We start from the raw sequence: 21,962 nt of genomic DNA, 5'->3' as shown, positions 1-21,962 counted from the left end.
GAAGATGTTACTGGATGGAATTGGCTTAATCAAACACACCCTTTAAAAAGAGTCTAGACACTGACCCCACAAAAATAAGAAGAGATAAGAGGATACTATGCACAACTGTATGTCAAAAATCTAGACAATGTAAACAGGTTGGACAAATTCCTAGGAACATATGAACCAAGAGACAGAGAAGACCTCAACAAACAAATCACAAGGGAAGAGATTGAAGCAGTCATCAAAAGCCTCCCAAAAATTAAAAGCCCAAGGCCAGGTGGCTTCACTGGTAAATTTTACCTATCATTCAAAGACAATCTAATACCAATCTTGCTCAAACTCTTCCAAAAACTTGAACAGGAGAGAATGCTACCAAACTCATTCTATGAAGCCAACTTCCATCTAATATTAAACCAGATAATGAATGAAGCAGACTTGGCCCAGTGGTTAGGGCGTCCGTCTACCACATGGGAGGCCCGCGGTTCAAGCCCCGGGCCTCCTTGACCCGTGTGGAGCTGGCTCACGTGCAGTGCTGATATGCGCAAGGAGTGCCCTGCCACAGAGGGGTGTCCCCCACATAGGGGAGCCCCACGTGCAAGAATTGCGCCCTGTAAGGAGAGCTGCCCAGCATGAAAGAAAGTTCAGCCTGCCCAGGAATGTGTGCCATGCACACAACAAGATGATGCAACAAAAAGAAACACAGATTCCTGTGCCGGTGACAACAGAAGCGTACAAAGAAAAACACTCAGCAAATGGACACAGAAAACAGACAACTGGGGTGGGGGTGGTAGCAGAAGGGGAGAGAAATAAATAAATAAGTCTTTAAAAAAAAACAGATAATGATAGGAAAAAAAAAGAAAATACAGATCAATATCTCTAATAAATGGAGATGAAAAAATCCTCAACAAAATACTTGCAAGCAGAATCCAAAGGCACAATAAAGGAATTATACACCACGATCAAGTTGGTTTTATCCCAGGTGTGGAAGGGTGGTTCAACATAACAAAATCAATTATTGTAATAAGCTGCACTGATAAATTCAAGAAGAAAAATCACATGCTCCTCTTGATTGATGCAGAAAAGTCATTTGACATATTACAGCACCCTTTCTTGATAGAAACATTCAAAAAGGTAGAAATAAAAGGAAGCTTTCTCAATATGCTAAAGTGCATATATGCAAAACCTACAGATAGCATTGTACCCAATGGTGACAGACTGAAAACTTTCCCTCTGAGATCAGGAACAAGACAAGGATGCCCATTGTCACCATTGTTATTCAGAATTGTGCTAGAGGTTCTAGCTGAGCAATTAGGCTAGATAAAAAATTAAAAGGTATCCAAATAGGAAAAGAAGAAGTTAAGATTTCACTATTCACTGATTATATGAACCTATATATAGAATCTCCTGAAAAATATTAGAACTAATAGACTGAGTTCAACAAAGTGGCAGGATACAAGATTAGTATGCAAAAATCAATAACTTCCTATATGCTTCTGATGTGCAATCTGAGGAGGAAATCAGAAAAAAATTCCATTTATAATATTGACTAAAACAATCAAATATTTAGAAATAAATTTAAATAAGGACATGCAGTACTTCTAATCAAAAATATACAAAATGTTGCTAAAAGAAACTGAAGAAGACTTAAATAAATAGAAGGACATTCCATGTTTATGGATTGGAAGACTAAATATCATTAAGATGTCAATTCTACCAAAACTGATTTATAGATTCAATGCTATCCCAATAAAAATCCCAATAGCCTAGTTTGCTGAAATGGAAAAACCAATTATCAAATTTATTTGGAAGGGTAAGGGTCCTAAATATCCAAAAATATCTTTAAAAAGAGTAAAGTTGGAGGACTCTCACTTCCAGACCTTAAAGCATATAACTTAGCTACTGTGATAAAACAGCTTGGTACTAGCCTAAAGACAGATACACTGACCAATGGAACTAAATGGAGAACTCAGAAATATACCCTCAAGTCTACTCAAGTGGTTTTTTTCATCCCCTTTGTGGCTTGCTTGTTGTCTGCCCTTTGTGTCCATTCGCTGTGTGCTCTTCTGTGTTTTCACTTGTCTCCCTTTTTGCTGCATCACCTTGTTGAGTCAGCTCTCCACAGTGCTTGTGGGCGGGGCAGCTCTCCATGGTGCTTCCAGGTCGGTGGCTCTCCACGGCGTGCAGGCGAGCCTGCCTTCACAAGGAGACTCTGGGATGCAAACCCAGGGCTTCCCGTATGATAAATGGGAGCCCAGTTGATGAGCCACAGCCGCTTCCCCCTACTCAAGTGATTTTTGACAAGGCGGTCAAGTCCTATCAGCTGGGCCAGAGAGTCTATTCAACAAATGGTGCTGGGAGATTTGGATGTTCACATGCAAAAGAAAGAAAGGGGACCTATATATCATACCTTAAACAAAAATTAACTGAAAATGGGTCAAGGACCTAAATATAAAAGCATCAACCATGAAACTCCTAGAAGAAAACACAGGAAAATATCTTCAAGATCTCATGGTAGGCAGTAGTTTCTTAAAATTCACACCCAAAGCATGAGTAACAAAAGAAAAAATAAATAAATGGGACTTCCTCAAAATTAAACACCTTTATACCTCAAAGGACTTTGTCAAAAGGGTGGAAAGGAAGCTGACTCAATTGGAGAAAATATTTGGCAATCACATATCCAATAAGGAGTTTAATATCCATGATATACAAAGAGATCATACAACTCAACAATAAAGACAAACTATCCAATTTTAAAAATGGGCAAAAGACTTGAAAAGACAATTGACCAAAGAAGGAGTACAAGTAGCAAAGAAACAAATGAACAAATGTTCAACATCACTAGCAATTAGGGAAATACAAATAGAAACTACAGTGAGATATCATTTCACAACTATTAGACTGGCCAGTCAGAAAAGTGTAAATGTTGGAGGGGATGTGGATTAGGAATGCTTATTCACTGTTGGTGGGATTATAGAATGGTACAGCTACTGTGGAGGACTGTTTGGCAATTCCCAAGGAAGTTGAATATAGACTTTTCATGGGACCCAACAATACCCTTTCTAGGTATACACCCAGAAGAACTGAGAGCAGAGACACAGACATCTGCACACCGATATTCATAGCAGTGATATTCACGATAGCCAAAGGTTGGAAACAACTCAGGTGTCCCTCAACCAATGAATGAATAAACAAATTGTAATATATACACATGATGGAATATTATGCAGCAGTAATAAGAAATGAAGTCATGAAGCATGACAACATGGATGAACCTGTAAAGCATTACGTTGAGGGAAGCAAGCCAGACACAAAAGGACAAATACTGTATGATTGTGCTATTATGAACTAAATACATTGTGTAAACTCATGGAGTTAGTAACTAGAATAGAGGTCACCAGAAAACAGAATGAAGTTAGAGAACAGAAATTGAGGGTTAATTTGTGCCGAACAGGTAAAAAGTTAGTAAATCTTTGGAAATGAATAGAAATAGTGAAAGCATATCAGGGAAGTTGTAACTAGCAGAGTCATTATATGGGTATGGCAGAGGTTGAAAGGAAAAGTCTAAGGCCATGCATCTTACTAGAAGGAAAGCTAAAAACTGTAACATGGGACTGTGTAAGATGTAAAATCTCATGTAAAACGAGAATATGGGTGATGTTGTATATATAAAACTGTGTTTACAAAATATAAATACAAATATGCTAGAGAGAAGAAAAAAGAATAGCAGTTATGTACGGCAGGGGAAGCATAGATTGAGATGTGATGAGTTTTGTTTGGTTGATTTTTGTTTATTATTATAATTATTATTATTATTATTATGAAACTGCTCTAAGAATGATTGAAGTGATGAATGCAAAAATATGTGATTACACCAAATATCATTGATTATACTCTTTGGCTGGAAATATGCTTTATTAATATGTATCCTTAAAATTGATTTTTAAAAAAAAGAGGTCTAAAGGTCAGAGACTCGGAGCAACAGATCTACTTTTCTGTTGGCCTTGAAGAAGCAAACTACCATCTTGTGTGGAGAGCCATGTGGCAGAGATCATTACACAGTTTCTAGGAGGAGACAACCTCATTCCACACTACAAGGAACTGATTCTACCAACACCCTTTAAGCGTGTAAGGAGACTCGGAGTTTTGCATGAGACTGCAGACCTTATGAGACCCTGAGGAGAGGACCCGCTTGAGTTACATCTGAGCGCTTGATCAATAGAAACTATGAGATAATAAACGTGTTGTTTAAACAAATACATTTTTGGTAAGTTATTATGCAGCAATAGAAAACCAATACACATTTGAAACCACTGCTAAATTTCTTGACATGTTATAGGATGTAAAGCCATTTGTAAGAATATTAATAAAACATAATTTCTTCTGCTTTCCATAATGTCAACTTTCATTTCATTAATTTTAATAGAGGTGTGGTAGCTCTCCTTATTTCACATTTCATATTTTCAAAACAAAATGCTGTCCTGTAAGATATTTCTAAAATATTCCTAAGGCTCAGAAGATATTATCTGAACGATATAGGTTTGGCCAATAAATTCTACCACAATTTTCTTAAAATTAATACCCTATAAATACCACCTCACTTTAATAAAGCTATCATAGTAACTGCATGCTACTTGTAGAACTAGCCAATTCCTCTCTGGAAAGAGGAGGAAAAAAATCCTGTCTACTAGTTAGGAGGATGTCAGATTTACTTGTCCTATTTCTGTCCTCTCCCTGTCTCTTTTAAAAGTGGCCTAAAAATTTATTTGGAACTGAAGATGAGGACAATGTTCGATTTTTTGATGTGTGCATGCCAGTTGAAGGGTCAGTGTGCAGTGTGTGTGTATATGTGTGTGTACATTTTTAGTGGTCTTATTCCAGAGAAGATTTTTAATATATCAAAAAACACATTAATAGTGAAGAGAAAAAGTTGGTTTATAGTACATAAATGGTATAGAATGATGAAAAGATTAAAAAGATAAAAGTCAAAGTGTGGAACCAACCAATCCATGCAGAGAAACACCATCAGAGGATTCACCTTTCATTTTAAAGGACAAAACAGATGATTCAATTTCCCTTCAACATTATGTTCTACTCTGAGAGGCGTGAATCTGAGAAGCTTCCTGATTCTGCTGTTATTTAACATACACATATGCCAGAAATATCCCCTTCCTATGGACTTTCTATGAATTATCCAAAACATTTCCCTTTTGTTATTGTTTTTAGCAAATCTAAGTGGAAAGAGCTTTACCTTAGCAGTATCACCATGTGGACATATTGCATTAGGTTTGTTCAGAGAAATATCCCCATCATGCTGCTATGGGAAAATAAGGACATACTAATTCATGCCCTAATAATTATATATTCTATCATTCTGGGCTATTGGTACCTAATCTTATGTAGATTATTTATCTTTATATATCTACATATGCATAGCTTTATATTATCAAGCCAACTTATAACATTATTACACCTAACTAAATTTATGCAATTCTACTGCTCATAAAGCATTTTAGAATCCAACAGAAGAAATACAGCCAGTGGTCATGGAAAAGCACATTTCTATATCTAATGGTTATCAGCATTATTTCAGAGAAGAGAAAAAAAGTGGGTGAGTTAGTCATGGAAGAGAGGATCAAGTTTTCAGATTTAAAGGGATACCACAAAGCAAGTAAGAAAGGGAGCTTTTTTCATAAATTCAGAGGAGTTGGCAAAGGTTTGCAGCTAGTATACAGAAAATGGCTGTAAGACTGCCAAAAGGCAGGCTGACCCTGTGTGCAGCCTGCATGTAAGAACAGCCAGTGAGGTAGGATCAGCTGGTAGAAATGAAACCATCTTTGAGAAGGTTCTACTAGACATTATTCTTCATGGCAGCCTCTGCTATTCACCAGAAAAGGTTCAAAGTCAGGTATAGCTCTTGCTATATGTCTGAGGTGGAAATGTAGGTAACAGAAAAAAATAAAGGATTGGAAGAAATCAGGTCCCAGTTTTACTGGAATAATCGCTCTGTGGCAATGCACTTATCCCCTCATCCCTTTTTCCCTCTGGATGGTGCCTTTTCTTGATAACTTTAGATAGTTTAGGACTTTACCATTAATATAAATATATTGTACATATGTGTACATGTGCTTATTTACCTCCTTCAAAATAATGACTTTCTGTAAATTCAAAAATGTGGGTGGGATTATGTAACACATTCTTAAAATATTAAAACCTGCATGCATTAAAGCTGTTAAAGTAAAATAGTTGTTAACCTGTCTCACTAATAATCGCCTACTTAGATCCAGTCTGTGAGAGGAAAAGGAAGCAATAAATTTGACCCTAACTTACCGCACATTTTAATTGCACAGTATTCCCAGGGGGTGTCAGGGTCAAGAGTATAGCACCATGGCCTCGGCTTGCCATCAGGATTGCGGCAATAATTATCATCAAAGCCCTTGTCGGGATATCTGCAAACCACACCAAGAAAAGTGTCATGTAAATCTGCCTGGAAACACCACCCAGCCGTCGCCTCACAAAATAACTTTTCTCTTAGGCTGGATACTACTAGCTGGGAAAGTGGAGTTTTTCTGTGTCTCACCTTATAAGGATGACTGATTACTGGGAATGAAATCTCTTCGCTTACATTTTCCACAAAGTATACAGTACTGAATTAGGCATATTTGATGCATGACCACCAGTTGAGGTCCCAAGCAGAATCCTTTACTCATAGATCCCAATAAAAGGCATATTACAAAAACATGACCTCAGATAGAATGCTCATTAAGAAAACAGATCCTCCTATAGGGCAGGCTTTAAGTTTAGGCTGAAAGTTAGATTTCAACAGCTCTGTACTAATGATAGCTCAATTTTAGAAATAGAGCTTTTCTAGGTCATGCCCTCACCTCCACCAGAGCAGAGACAAGCTCCATCACACTACTTTCTCCAACCCCTCTCCCCCTTTAAATTAACAGTCTTGAATTGGTGACCTGATTTTAATTGCTACCATATCCCTTCTGCTCTCACTTAAAAGAGAAGAGATGCATTTAAGAAACACACACACATAGTTTTAATTTTACTTAAAAGAATGAAAAACATAGAGAAAAAGAAGAAAGAAAACACTTTCTGGCAATTGCCAAAGAAAGGTGGGGATGGATTTATGTAATTATATTTTAGTCTGTATAATAAAAATAAAAGCTCTTTTTTCAACTAAAAAGTTTCAAGTGAAATGAATATATGTATATTTAACTTTGTAAGCTCAAAGCCTACTTGGGATTTTTTTTAAAAAATGGAATTGGTTGCCTGACTCCTCCAAATTGGCAGTCCATCTTGGAAATTTCAAAACATACCAAGATGAAGCAACCAGATAATTGTTTGCTCTACCTTTCATTTCCCTTTCTACCAGCATAACTTAATTTGTGGTGTTATACATGTGATCACAGTAACTGTTATGAAGACATTGCTCTAGAAGGAAACTGGCTTGCATTTAGCTATAATGCCTCCTCCACAGCTCAGGCCTGTCAAAGTAATCATTACCGAATAGGTCCTTGTCATTTCTGTGCTATGGAAGAGCTGGAGGAGGTGTCTGTCAGTGCTCCGCCTCTGCACTCCACTGATATCCAGGAACACCCTGACTGCAGGAATTTAGCCTTGGCAGCATGACCAGTTGGGCAGGGAGCCAGCATCTCATATGGCTCCTTAGGAATCCCTTTTACCCCAAGAGTACCTCCTCCAAATGTAAGGGCAACTCCATCAGAAGACACCTTAACATTGCAAATTTTATCTTCATGCTCTATCAGGGAAACATCATACAAAGAATAATTCCATGGCAATTTGTCATGGAGCAAATAACAACCAATTTCTAAGAATTGTTAGAAGAATTGATACAGTGGTATATTACCTTTCTGGCAAGAATTTGTGCCGGTGTGGTGCCTGATGATCCCAGCGCTGACAAATCTTGCCTGATTCTGTATGATCCATTGGACCTCGATAGCTTTCCCCATTGCAGGTCATGCATTCAACTAATAAAATTAAAGTACGGCATGTTAATTGCTTCTGACGGCAAAATCAAGAATACCACTGTTCTATTTAAGAACAGTAAATCAAGTGTTTAGCAAACAACTTTTTAGAAAACTACACACAGCTGCCGAATTTTAAATTAGGTACTAATGTCCATAATAATGGCATAAAATATTCCCTAGAGAACTCTTCAGATAATTTAAATAGGATTTTTGTAATTAGGAGTATCCACACTTACCATAGGGTGAGGTTACCCTGAATGTGAATGCTGCATAGGGTGAGGTTACCCTGAATGTGAATGCTGTCTGTCTATTTTTTAATAACTGTACAACAAGTACATAGAAACTGGAAACAGAAGATCAATCCTTGGGGAACTTTTCTTTCTTTGTCTAAAATGCAGGGATCTCGGTATCTATAATGTCAGATGAGTTCTCCTCTTTCAACTTGCCTGTTTCCCTTCCAAACACTTCCATGAGGATTAAACAATTTAAACTGAGTATACGCCACACTCTTGTGGTTAAGGTCATAATCAGCGCCAAGTAAACTTGAGAAACTGACCTTGGTTTGAAATCTGGTATCATTCAAAGAACATAGATATTTTAAGAGGATAAATCATAGCTCCTGTATGTTAGTAAATATCCATTTTGAGCAAGCTAAACTGGTTAACATTGTTATCTAGCTTAGGATAGACGGTGGCCTGCTACTGAACTCCTTATACCCACTCTTTTAAAAAGGTATAAGATGATCTAATTATGCAGGATCTTACTGATGATTCTGTGAGGTTAATTAACAGTTCTCTTCTGGTTAGCCCCAAGTGTCACTAAAAACTCTGAATCACATCAACTAACTGAAAATGAGACTTCTTAACTGGACAGGTTGATTTGTAGCACAGCAGGCACCTGTGGAATAAATCATTGTGTGGCTTTCCTATGAATCCAGCAAACTTTTCCAAACACATCATTTATATCTTGTAATTACTGATCATCTAACTTTAACTACAGTGGAGAAAGATATCAATGTTAAGTTTTATTCACCAAGATCTAGCCTGATGAGTATTTGTAGCAATTTGGGATATAATATTAGAATCATCACTGTATGAAACTTTCATTTTTATAATCTAATAATAAGGCATTAAGCATTAACTTTCTGAAACATGAGACAAATTGTCTCGAGTCTCCTACTTCTTTCATGTAGCTTAATCCACGAACTAAGACAAGGGGCTGATTCAGTGTTCCTCTCATTTGATACTGAGCTTCCCAGGACTGTGGTCAGTAAGCACCTGAACTGTTAATGAGAAGGGTCCAAGAGCATATAGATAAAGCTGCAGGTTGGCCAAGATCATTTTCATATTGCAACGTTTATATAGGTTATGCATCCTCACATTGCAGCTTTCCATTTGAACCAGGCACAGATTTATTCAGTTTCTAATTTTAAGAGAAAGCAAGGTTGAGTATTTTCATAGAAAATTACATGGCATTAACCATTGTTGTTTGCTCTTTTGAATAGAATGACAAACTATAATATAGTACTACAAGCTCACATAAGAGATCAGCATCCACATGTACATTTTTAACGTCTTATAGTACTCAGAAGCCAGAATATATTTATTTTTCCTTTGTCAAATGCAGTCTGTAATAATATATTCATTTCTAATGAAAGTGACTAGATTAATTTTCTGAGAAGCTATATAATAGGTAAACTTTTCCTTGATTTAAGGATTTTTAAGTTTTCTTAAGGAAAAATAGTTAAACAAATGAAACAGGCTATGATTCAATAAGATGACTACTATCCAGAATGAGTATGGTATGTCAATGCTTCTCTAAACCTTAATGTGCATACAAATTACCTTGAGATTCTGGTAAGGGCAAATTCTGAGTCAGTGGAGCTCAGGAATTAATAACAAGCACCCAGTGATTGCTGGTGCTGCTGGCCCATGGACCACACTTCAAGTAGCAAATTCACAGATATTTTGTCCTATTCCATAATTTCTAAGTATTTGGCAGTGATGGCTTTTTAGAAGAGACAGGACTTTGGTTGGACCTTAAAGGATCAATGACAGTGGGATAAGCTACAAAGGGGAAAAATAACATAAAATAGTATGGAAACATAAATTACTATGGTATGTTTGTGGTAAAGTGATGAGAGAGTTATAACGGCAGGACTAAAGAGAAAAAAAAAGTTAGCAGAAATAATGATAGGTTTTAGAAAACAACACAAGTTATTGTTGGGGTAGTATTCAAACACACACATCCTGTGATAGAGCTAAGATAGTAAATACATTATATTTGCATGTTACTTGATTATTTATACAGTACTTTGACATACCAGATCTCATTTGATCCTTTTAGAGAAAAAAAAAAGCTCACAAAAGTTTTAAGGACTTACCCAAAACAGAAATTGTCAAACCTGGGTCCGGAATACAGGTCTGCTGACCCATAGTAATCCCTAATTGCCTTTTTGTCCTACAAATTTGAACTTGTTTCCTATATAATCGAACTGGTCATACTCTTAGATTGACAGCAATAAATTTAGGAAGCTAAAAACTGTCCTCATTATCCTATGCCTTCTTGTTTATAATAGTAGTTTGGTCTTCCGTGGGATACTCACCTAGGGAAAAAGTGCCTGTGCAAAACAACTAGACTGGCCATCTTATCTGAGGTGAACGACTGAAAAATCTGTTGCCATACTATTGTATCAAAGCATCAGATTAGTCATAAAAATTAGCACTACATCCTTTTGGCTATCTCTATTGACACCTGCACATTAAAAGAGTTTGAACAAATTCTCCCTTAAAAAAAAGAAAAAAGAAAAATATTGTCCCAGATAACATATACTCAAACCAAACAAAAGTTGCTAGGCATAAGTAGAATACTTTTTTCTAAATATAACCCCACCCTAAGTAATGATAGAAAACTATAAAATCTTCATAAAATGTAATACAAGTAGGATTAATTTAACTATATCTCATCATATATGAGCTACTTAAATTAAAAAATTCCTCTGTTCCACTTTTCTCAATCATAAAACCCCAAGTGATATGAGTTTACAGACTAAAACAATTATTTTGCAAGTATCTGAATCTATTTTTAATCAATGGTTATTTCACCATGGCTAAGGATATTTTCCAGAAACATCAATGCTAGAGATTACTTCAGCAAAATAATCTTTAAAATGTAAAGAGTTTCACAAATCCACATTTACAATTGATGGTTTTATATAAATCTTTGCTTTTAAACATATTTCTCAACACAGAGTATGGAATTATGCATATGAAATATGGCAGTTATCATTTGGAGATTTTATGTGTAAGGTATTAAAAATAATTATTATAGTTACATCAAAACATATTTACTTGAATATTTGACAATCACCCAAAAAGGCATTTATCCCAATGACTAATGATGGTTTTATTTTAAATCCCAAGTAAATGCTAAATCAAAAAACTAGATTTTATAGACCTCAACTTTCTATAATTTTTCAATTAAGTGTTAATGGTAGTATTTTCCTTATGTCATTTTATAAGGTTCTAACTGTGGTCAAAGAATTCGTTTTCCCTTAGAATGTTTGAAATATTTCAAAGGTTTAAAATTTAAGAAAATAAACAACATTAATTATCAGATATCAGATATATTTCTTTCATGAACCTGAATTTCAGACCAATTTCAGATGATTATTTAGCTAATAATTTAATATAACCGCAAAAATTTCAAAATATATTTACTATTCTATATGTCTTCTCTGACAGTCCAAGTTTGACCAAAGGTATTTTTCTTGTTTAATTTTAAACATAAACAATGATTTGATAATCACTATCTCATCTATAATGATAAGAGATGTTTGGAAACTGCCATTCAATAAATTAATATCCATTGATAGAAATGGCTCATCCATATATTGTTTAAGCACTCTGGAGTTGGAGGTTTTTCATATATTTATTTTTTTAAAAGAGAAACATATCACACTACATTATTTTGCACATTTTGCATCATCTGTTTAATAAATACCTCGGTAATTCTCTATTAATGTATTGGAAATGCTTCATATTTTGGATCCTCTTAATTAAAATCCTGCTGAAACGTTGTGCATTTTAACTTGAATTTAAATATCAGCTCAGCTCACGTTCCCTAAAATGTGTTTAGCCTACAGGGCAGGTGTTGGTTAATTTTTCTTTCAAGAGGATTATTCTATTACTTTCATACCTTTAACCATTTCCAGAAAGCATATATCGGCAACCCTTAGTGCCACCGTGACCACAGCATCGTGTGCCAATATTAATGAGTAGCGCCCTTTACTAAAGGAAGCAATATGACCTTACCTTATTAAGGGACATTATGGGGAGTTACAGTCTGATGAGAGGAAACTAACTGGAAATATGATTTTCCCAATTATTTTTACCCTAGAACTTTTTTATTTTAGTCTACCAATCAATCCAAATCTATGTCAGTGGATTTTGATGATATTTTTTCTTATAAGCCATAGATTAAAAAATCACTTTCCCACAAGGATTAAGGGGGTAGAATAACTGCTAAGTTGTTTATAATTTGACCAAGTTACTTGCCTTTGAAAACACTTTGGCAGTCCAAGCAAAACCAATAAACAAAATAACTTGCCAATGATTTCAACCTCAGAAAAATGTGATACTAGAGATTCCCCCCAAAATAAGGCTTTTTTCTTCCATGTGTAAATTTAAGACAAAAAATAATTACACTTATTCATACAAAACAGACTTGTTCATAACGTTATCACATAGAAGTTTATTATTTTTAAAGAAAAGAAAACAATGATGAAGGTTCTAGTGAACAGAATATGATATGGAATAGAAAGTGAGAATTTACAAACAGAGGTGGAAATGGCTCTAGCACAAGAAATTAATGACTTTAATAACAAAAAACCAAAATGCACTTTTTCTGTGACAATTACCTAACAATAGCCTTTACTTTTTGTGATAAATATCAGCCTATTATTAAATGCTTTTGGAAGAGAAATGAAAAAAAGAAAAAGCTTTTTTAACAACAAACAGTTATCTTACTATAAAAATTGGACAGCATTCCAGAAAACCCCCACCCCCAAGTACTTCAAGATCTTCCTAAATTTCTAACAGAGTTTAATCCATGTTTCACTTGGAGTTTTAGAACTTCAGAGTTTTTAACTGAACTAAAAAACCCAGTTATTCATTAGCCAGATAACTAATAACATGAAACCACATACAATGCTGAAACAGTCCCTGTTCCATCTTCTCAAAAGCATGGCTGTCTATGCTGCTAGAGGAGGTAAAAAAGACACATGGATTTAGGGTGCCTGCCTTCAAGACAGTTTGGGATCCTCCCCTGCCCTTCAGACACTATTGTGAATGGTACCCAGTTCCAGTGTGTGTGTCAAATTTGGTTCTAGCCACATTTTCACCAAAACATTCATGGGGATTTCAAGCTTCCAGTGAACCCCTCTCATATCCTCTTCTGGGTTCATGTACCCTAGCCACACTGCTTCAGAGTAGGTTTGAAAAAATTTCTGCACAAGCTGGGGTCAAATGAACAAAATAAGCATTACTAATTAGGGGCTAATTTCCAATCTGTACCTTTCAGGTGATGTTTGGGAGCAGATTTTGAGGTATGTGAGCTCAAGGCAGTATTTGAGTAAGTGTACTCTTTCACTCTCCCCAGAGGGTGCCTCAGGCTCGGTTGAAATTCAAAATGATAACTTGCTCCATTATTTTGAGAAGGCTTTAAAAACATCGCATAAAAATGCTCAAACGATTATGTATAATTGCATTTGAATTAACAGCACTTTTATTGAGATTTGGTTGTCCTGTTGACCTTTAATGCGTGATACAGTTCCACACACAGGGGGAACAGAGTGCCCCACACGGCATTCAGGGTCATTTACCTTCTGAACACTGAGGAATGTCACAGACTTCGTAGCGTACCTCTGGATTGCTTGTGAAACACCACGGTCCCCCTTCTTCCCCTCGAGGATTTCGACAGTAGTTTTCCTGTAGGTCTTTACCCCGATAGCTCGAAGGCAAAAAGCTAGTTTTAAAATGATAATCATTACAGTATAAGAGCATGCAACTTTATTTTTGTTCTCTTAATTTAACTAATTAGTGGATATGCTTTTACTGAAATTACAGAAATCCTTCTTTTCTTCCAGACCTCCATATATTTTAACTTGAATTCTGTCATTTCCATGCATTCTTTAATGTTTTAAACCTTAAACCTACTGGATTTCCATATTCACCACTGAGTGAAGAATGACTAGTCTCTGGTTCTCCTAAGAGCCAAAACAGTCTCAAACTTAACTGATGTTGTTTGAACCGCAAGGTCAAAAGCTCTACTAAAAGGCAAGTGACTGAGCAAGGCCACTTAAGAGAGAAGTGAGGAGACACTGCAATTGACCTTGAAATCTCTCTGTTGCACTGCTTGTCCAAGATAATTACTTGTTTGTTTATTGCTTTTTTATTTAAAAAAAAAAAAGAGTCCTTTTTTTCTGTACAATTGAGAAACCAGCTGACAAAATAACAAGATCAAAGGTCCAGAATCAGATTAAACCTGGATTTAAACTTCATCTCTTTCTCTTACTAACTGGCAAGTAATTTAGCCTCTCTCAGCCTAGGTTAGTTTACCTATACTTTGAGTATAATGATATTCCATAACATCTTACATCTTATATGGTTGTTTTGAGCAGTTAAAAAAGATGATAGCATATTCGACACTTCATAAATGCTACCTATTTAGGCATAGTAAAGAACGAATTCTTATTTTCTTAAACTTTGGATAATTTTGATTGTGATTAAGGCTTGGTAGTTCCAGTTTTAGTTCATACTGGGACCAGAGACTATAATATGTTGTTTGCACTTAAAACTTCTAATGCCTGATAGTTGTGTTATCAGCATAGCATATTTTAACATGGAATTAAAGAGAAATCCAAAGCCATTTTTATTCTTTTGTGGAATTGGATTCAATGACACTGTTAAACTGCACTTAGGAAATCATAATAAAGTATAGACATGTGTAATAACCTAGACTAATAAACACTTTTTTAAAAAATCCAGTAATATTTTCAATATTCAATAGTTTTTTATATAAAACTTTATTTCTATATATCATGCTCTCTGAGTTCTAGATGATATTTGAATTAGGGGCACATCCATACATAGGTTTTAGTCTCAGTAAATAGGACTCTCAGGTGTTCCCTACCCACTGAAACTTCTACTGAAGAAATAATCTTTTTTCCTTAACCCGTGACAGAAAATGAACACAGATATCAGGCACCAAGCAATATTTTGCAATGAAATTCTTTATTTGGACTTAATTAAAGAGTAAGTCCTCAGAAACATAAATTAATGGTCAAAAAAAGAAACAGTCTATTTGAAGAGACTTGCTAATAACTAAACTTTTTCAAGCAATCTATCAAATATTAACATTATGCAACTCAGAGTGCCTTTAAATTGAGTTTATATCCTTCAATAGCATTTTAAATATGGGAAAACAAAAATAACTTTAGGTCAAAAAACTATAATATACCTCAAGTGCCACATGATTCACAGATTGTAATAGTAATTCATTTTCAAAGGAAAAATAATATTTGTTTTGTCTTAATTTTAATCTTTTCATTCCAGAATATTTTAAGATATCTTTTCTTTGTGCCATTGTTTGAAGTTTATTTTCTTTCATTTTTTCCACTTCTCCAACTTTTCATGGTAAGTTTATCATGAAAATACTCATTTTTCCAAAATAAAGGTAATTGTGACTCTTGCTTTATATCTTTTCATAAAATAGTGGATTTACCAATTTTGCTTAAAGAAATTCTGCTCCAACTCTATTTTATGTAAAAAATGGTTTAGTAGAGAATGGTAGAAAAGTTATTGTTATTCACAAAAGCTACATTGTTTCCTCACATACATCACTATCCTGCTACATGACATTAGCCTTAGACAATTTATTTACTTTCTGGTTTTAAATTTCTTCACTATGAGATGAATAGGGCAGACTAGATTACTATAAGCCCTTTTTTCCTGTATCACTTTATGTATTAAGTATACTTAAGAAACTATATAGTGGTTTTAGTCCTTGTTAAGTTCACAGCATATTAAATAGTTATAGTTTTAGAGAAGAATTATTTTCCATACACACAGACACATTCACATAGAAATACACACACATACTTTTCCAGTGGTTTTTAAAAGCCATAAAGGAGCAGTGAAGAAGTAGTGTAAGTAAATCAAAGGTTTTGTAGGAAAAATATGGGTGAGAAGGAACAGAGAGAAAGTAGAAATGAAAACTAAGTACGACTGAGAGATGAATTGAGTTTTCCCACTGGAGTTAATAAAATGAAAAATGAAGAGCAAAGATGGGCTTATTTTTACAATTCAGTTTTAATCCATGTCCAGTTCCTTTTTAGGACCTGGAGGGTAAAGAGCAATCTGAGTCATTTCTCTTCTTCATTCTCTGGGGTATATGACCTTGGACCTAAGTTAACTGGTTTTCTTTTGCTTCCTGTGGTGTTAGGCCTGCTTTTCTTTTCTTTTTTTTTTTTTAAGCATTCTATACCTGGCCAAGGGATGAAACCAGCCCTGCTCTTTTCACTTCTATGTGTTCATTCAATGCATTTTTATGAGAACCTAGTACTTGGAAGTCTTGTGGTAGTCAGAGGGCTCTGCAATAAGTTTTATTTTCATTTAAATAGTATTTTCAGCTCTCTGTCCTTACTGTTAGCAAGGCTTGAAGAGGTATAAGTGAAGAAATGTTTAAAATTGGGTTATATCCAAATAGACTTTGAAATATAAATTAGATCTTCTAGGTGCTAGTCTCCCTGTCTTTTCCTTTAATATGAACTGTGTTCATAAGAAACTTGATCTATTCCATCATCTGCTTCATTAATGAATGCTGGGTGGCCAGTGAAGGATACAGATGTAGATATCAGGTCACCTGATTTTCTGGTCAAGCTTCTATACTAATTTCATCATCTTTCATCATCTTCCCATTAAGCCACTTGTAAAATATTTTAATTTAGGGAGTCAACAATAAATCACTCCTCCAGCCAGAAAATATTCCTTTTACCATTTCTCGTAAAATTAATCTTTAGTTAACACTTGACTTAAAAGTGTTATGCTATCATGCAATATTCCAATAAGCTGCTAATTGATGAAAATTAAATGCTGCTCCCATTGTATACAAAAAAGGCTTTGATTAATATGCAACATCTTCTAGCTACAAAACTCTATATCACAAGGAAATGTTTGTTGGTAAAATAGCTGATTGGACTGGAAAGCTAGTTCCCAGGGAGATCTATTACACATTTACTCCTCTAGCAGAGAATCACAATCATAGAGAATTTGGGTCAAAATAAGACCTCTACCAGGTCAGTCTTGGCATTCTCCTGGACTGAGGTAGGATTAATTTCAAGTACTATTTCTTTGTTCATGAAAATTTAAAGGTAAATATAACTATTTCAATAAAACATTTTCTTCACGATGAAGGGAGTGATACCATGGACATCCATAGAGATTATATTCTATTTTTTATATATATATATTATTTTTTAATATAAAGATAATACCTTGATTTGGAGATATTCCTATATAAATATAAGAAACTAATCTGGAAAAATGTTGTTTTCTATTAGCAAAACACTGTAGAGCTGATCTGCTTGGACATTCACTGTCTTGGGTTAAATAGGCCACGATCACACATTTCATCCTAGTGTGGACCAATTAACTCCTCTCTGTTTACTGAATTAGGTTATCTTGTAAATTTATGCCATAAAAAGTGAAATGGAAAAAAACATGGATTCATCAAGGCAAAGTTATAAGAACTATTACAAAAACATTCACAGCCTGGACTCTGCTGGTAGGCCAAGTCTTTCACATCCTGTGTAAAGAGTACACATTATAGAACTGGCACACTGGCTGGGCTTAGATTCTGGCCATAATTACTAGCTGTATATGACCTTGAGTAAGTTGCCAAGCCTCTTTGTGCTACAGTTTCATTAAACATAATTGAACTTAATATGTTCACCCACATTATGTGGTGCTTGTGAGGATTAAATGAGATGGAGAAGGTTCTTGACACATGGGAAACTCTCTCAAAGAGGTTGGATATTACGATCTTTACAAATTGGGGGGGGGGGGGGCGGATTATGCCTAAATTCCACAACCTTTAAGTCTTCCAACATACTTAATAACCAGGAAAGACCTGTTTGAATCTAATTTAATTCCTGTTAAATTTATTTTTGAAGTCAGTCTTGAAAATCTGTGATTGTGTTTAGCTCTCTAGTGAGTTTTGGTTATCTATGTTTCTCTTCCATAATGGTTAAAACTTTCAATCTACCGAGCCTCTGAATGTCATGTTTATTTGTCTTTAAATAGATTTCATCTTAAAATGAACATGATTCCTTTTTTAAGTGGAGACATTCAACTTCTAAGGACTGAGAAGTTTCCCCCAGGTATCAGGCAATAGTTTGAATGGAAAGGTTGGGTAATCCAAGGCAAAAGTTTTAGCTATATTTCTTGGCATTTACTGCACTTCCAAATCACTTGGGGACCTTTTAAAAAACACTGGTGCTTGAGTTATCCCCCTAGAAGATCCGATGCTATTTTTCTGTATGTCGCAGCCTGAGCAATGGGGTACTGTAAGAGCTCCCCAGCAGGTGAATTTAATATGCAGTCCAGGATAAGAACCACCAAGGTGAAGGAACGCTCAGGGCCGAGTGGGATCTGCCTCAGGAGAGTTTATAGTCAGTCTGCTCAGCTGCATTGTTATACCTTCTTGGAGTCAGAGTAAGAAAAAAATCTTTTTTTTTTAATGAAGTTTTCATTATTCTTCACAAACAGCAAGACCTACGAATTGAGCATTAACTTGGTTATGTTATATCACATCTAGATAAATGTATTTATTTTTGCTAAACAGCCATCATGAATTGGATTATCTTGGCCTAATATAATTCAGCTAAATTGGCTAACTTATTACACATTTGTAGGATTATCCTGAAGATCTAATGTGAGATTGTTAGCACAGGAAAAAGAAAGGCTCCATGCTCGTTTCTTCATGCTATTCTTACCTGTGTTCGTGTGGAATCATGGAATTCCAAGGCTGGCATTTGATGCCACTCTTAGTGATAGATACTGTTCCCTTGTAGCTGCCTCCTTTACCAATGATACAGTTTCTAATGTAGTCTGTTGAAAGAAAGCAGAAAAAAATGTTGTAACTATGAGAAACATGCTTTACTTATTAAAGAGAAAAAGAAAAGTAAAATTCCTTTCAAATTTGTAGATGAAGTAGCTCTTGTAAACTGTTTCATATAACACTAAATTTCTTTCCTAAAGGTGCTATTAGTATTTTCAAAATAATACAGCATGAAAAAAAAATTTTTATTAAAAATAAGTAAAATAATAACAATAATAATACAGCATCAGAATAATCCAAAACAACCAGAACAAAGACTTTTAAGAGATTTTAATACTGTGTGAATAACCAGGGATAACTGTAGAGATGAGTCTATGTACTCAACATAAATTAGTCTACACACTCAACTGGCCACACAGATTTGGTTTGTCAGAAGTGATTTGTTCAAATATATAAACCATTTTAAAGAAATATTAAAGGCAAAACCTAAGTGAATTTTTAAACCTATATTGGAATCAGAAGTTGTTTTAAAATAATAAAACTAATTTGTCTTTATCTTGGTAAAATTGTGAGGATGCCTTGAGTGTGTGTGAGATAACTATTATGTATTAAGTTGATTAATATTTTCTATAATTTTTGCTAAAATTCCAGCTGCTATATCACAGGAGAACCCAAGATACAATAAGCTTTATATTCCTACCAAATAATAGTACATGTAGTCTCAAGCAGCCTTAGGTAAGAAAGGTCTTAAACTAGGCCATGAATTATGTTAGGATTTGTAGAAATATTAAAACATGTAGATATTATCTTATTCTCTACCATCTACTTATTTTAAAATCATTTTCTAAAATGAAAATATCTGTGTATAATAACAAATATCTAAATTTAACAGAATATGGTAACATTTAAGAAAACATTGAAATTGGAGTAAATTTAATTATTTTAAGTGTAATTTGTTAATTATTATTTTATGTAACAGTTTAAGTTTTAAAAGTTATATTCACTTAACATTTTTCTATTATATAATTTGAGTTTTCCTTTGAACAAAATAAGTAACTGGTAAATACAGTATCAGACCACCAAAATAGACAAATTTTCAAATCACATGATCTCAATTTCTTTTTTTAAGATTTTTAAAAAGTTATGTTATAAAAAATAGATTCCACCATGAACAAATATTCCCCTTTTCCCAAAATCTCCTCATTTCATTCGTGTCCACAATAGTCTCTATAACTTAAATCAGTTATCCAGAGTTCCTAAGATTTAAAATACTATAGTAAGCTTCAATTTTGCTTTTACGTAAGGTCTCAAACTACTAACTTAAGGTGGCATTTTCTAAAATGAACATGCAGAACACCAGTTTTGGAGATGTTCTCCTAAGGGGACAACAGAAGAGGGAGGTGACATCTACGTCATAGGAAGTTTGGGAATGCTCCCTTTAACCTAAGGACCATAGCAAAAACAGTCGAGGCACCGGTTTCACGTTCTTTAATGTCCAAACTGACTCTACAACAGATCCAGCATAGAAAAATCAGCAGGAAGGGGCACTGTGGTAGGAAATTACAAACATATATTTAATACTTTATTTCCATTTGAATTATTTAGGGAGAAGTTACCTTTGTTTTCATAGAGGTCAAATTCATGGTCAAACTCTTTTTTCACTCCACTTGACATGCTATTGAAAGGGAACCAGAGGCACCGTTTTCTAGCTTTGTCAAAAACAAAGGCCCTGAAAAAAATATCTAAATGAAAAGAAGGAATACTACTATTTATACAGTTTTTAAAAGATGGACACATGGTTTACCAAGGAGGGCAATATGAAAACAGATGCATTATTATACATACATAATGAAAATATGAGTTATACTTGACCCTGCCATTTGATGGACAAATAAGGAAGAACAAAATTAAGTTTTCATAGACACAGATTTAATTATCTGATTGAATAATATTTGGAATATTCTCATTTATTCTAAACTACTTTTAGAAAATGACAGTTTCAAGCAGGAAAAGCAATATATAACAAAACTGCTTGGATTATTTCTGGAGACTTTTTTTTGTAAGTACATAGCAGGTTGCAGTATTTTATTGGCAGCTATACATGGGCAATTATATTTGGAATATCATGATTAAGTTCCAAAATTTGAAAAAGTAAAAGGTACATTCTAAATGGATATTTCCTAAAGTGGATTAGACAAATCACCATACCCTAGGATGTCCTCCTAGGAATGAGCTCTCCAGTCAAACAAGTTTGTAAAATTTTAATATACTATCCCTTCTTGGTGAGTTACAAGGCATATTAAAGACTAGGAAGGTAGGGATAACAAAGACAACTATTTGTTATGTAACTCAATGTTTCATAAATAGGTTTGCTTGCACAAGCATTTTTAATTTAAAAAAAAAAAAACTATTACGATCATTGAGAATATGGTTCTAGATTTCCTGGAAGAAAATTACTAATATATGTTACCCCTGCAATTATTATCCCTAAGGCTTAGTATCGTATCTGTTGTCATTGTTCACTGAATGGTAAGGATTGTGTTAATAGTACAAGTACAAGGATGTTCTTCTATGAACTAGAACAAATGTATGTCACTATTACAAGGTGTTAAGAATATGGTGATACATGGGAAAAATATAACAAATGTAACTTATAGTCTATAGTTAATGGTGATATTGTAATATTCTTGCATCAATGGCCAAGAAGGTGCTACATCAATGCTAAGGGTCAACAATAGGAGGGTATGGGAAGGCATAGATTTTTTCCTTTTGGAGTGATGAAAGCATTCTAGAAATGACAGCCAACTCTGTGATGAAACAGAGCCTCTGAGTATACACTGTGGATGGACTGTGCAAGGAATGGGA

At 34.6% G+C, this 21,962-nt stretch overlaps 1 protein-coding gene across 2 annotated transcripts in view; it reads right to left on the bottom strand.

Moving 5' to 3' along the window:
* The window catches only part of HGF (hepatocyte growth factor), an 81,099-nt gene that overhangs the window by 47,400 nt on the left and 11,737 nt on the right, over positions 1-21,962 (bottom strand). Inside the window, exons 3-7 of one of the 2 annotated variants that reach the window (XM_004473380.5) lie at positions 20,714-20,826; positions 19,033-19,147; positions 13,861-14,003; positions 7,859-7,979; positions 6,310-6,428 (exon numbers count right to left, since the gene is read on the bottom strand). In XM_004473380.5, the coding sequence (XP_004473437.1) occupies positions 6,310-6,428; positions 7,859-7,979; positions 13,861-14,003; positions 19,033-19,147; positions 20,714-20,826 (611 nt within the window). The remainder of the gene's footprint in view (positions 1-6,309; positions 6,429-7,858; positions 7,980-13,860; positions 14,004-19,032; positions 19,148-20,713; positions 20,827-21,962) is intronic. The other variant, XM_004473382.5, reaches the window with a different exon arrangement.

The sequence above is a fragment of the Dasypus novemcinctus genome, chromosome 5 (assembly GCF_030445035.2).
Source record: "Dasypus novemcinctus isolate mDasNov1 chromosome 5, mDasNov1.1.hap2, whole genome shotgun sequence".
NCBI classification, from domain to species: domain Eukaryota; kingdom Metazoa; phylum Chordata; class Mammalia; order Cingulata; family Dasypodidae; genus Dasypus; species Dasypus novemcinctus.
The sequence above is the reverse complement of the archived record's forward strand: the minus strand, read 5'-3'. Positions and strand labels throughout refer to the sequence as shown.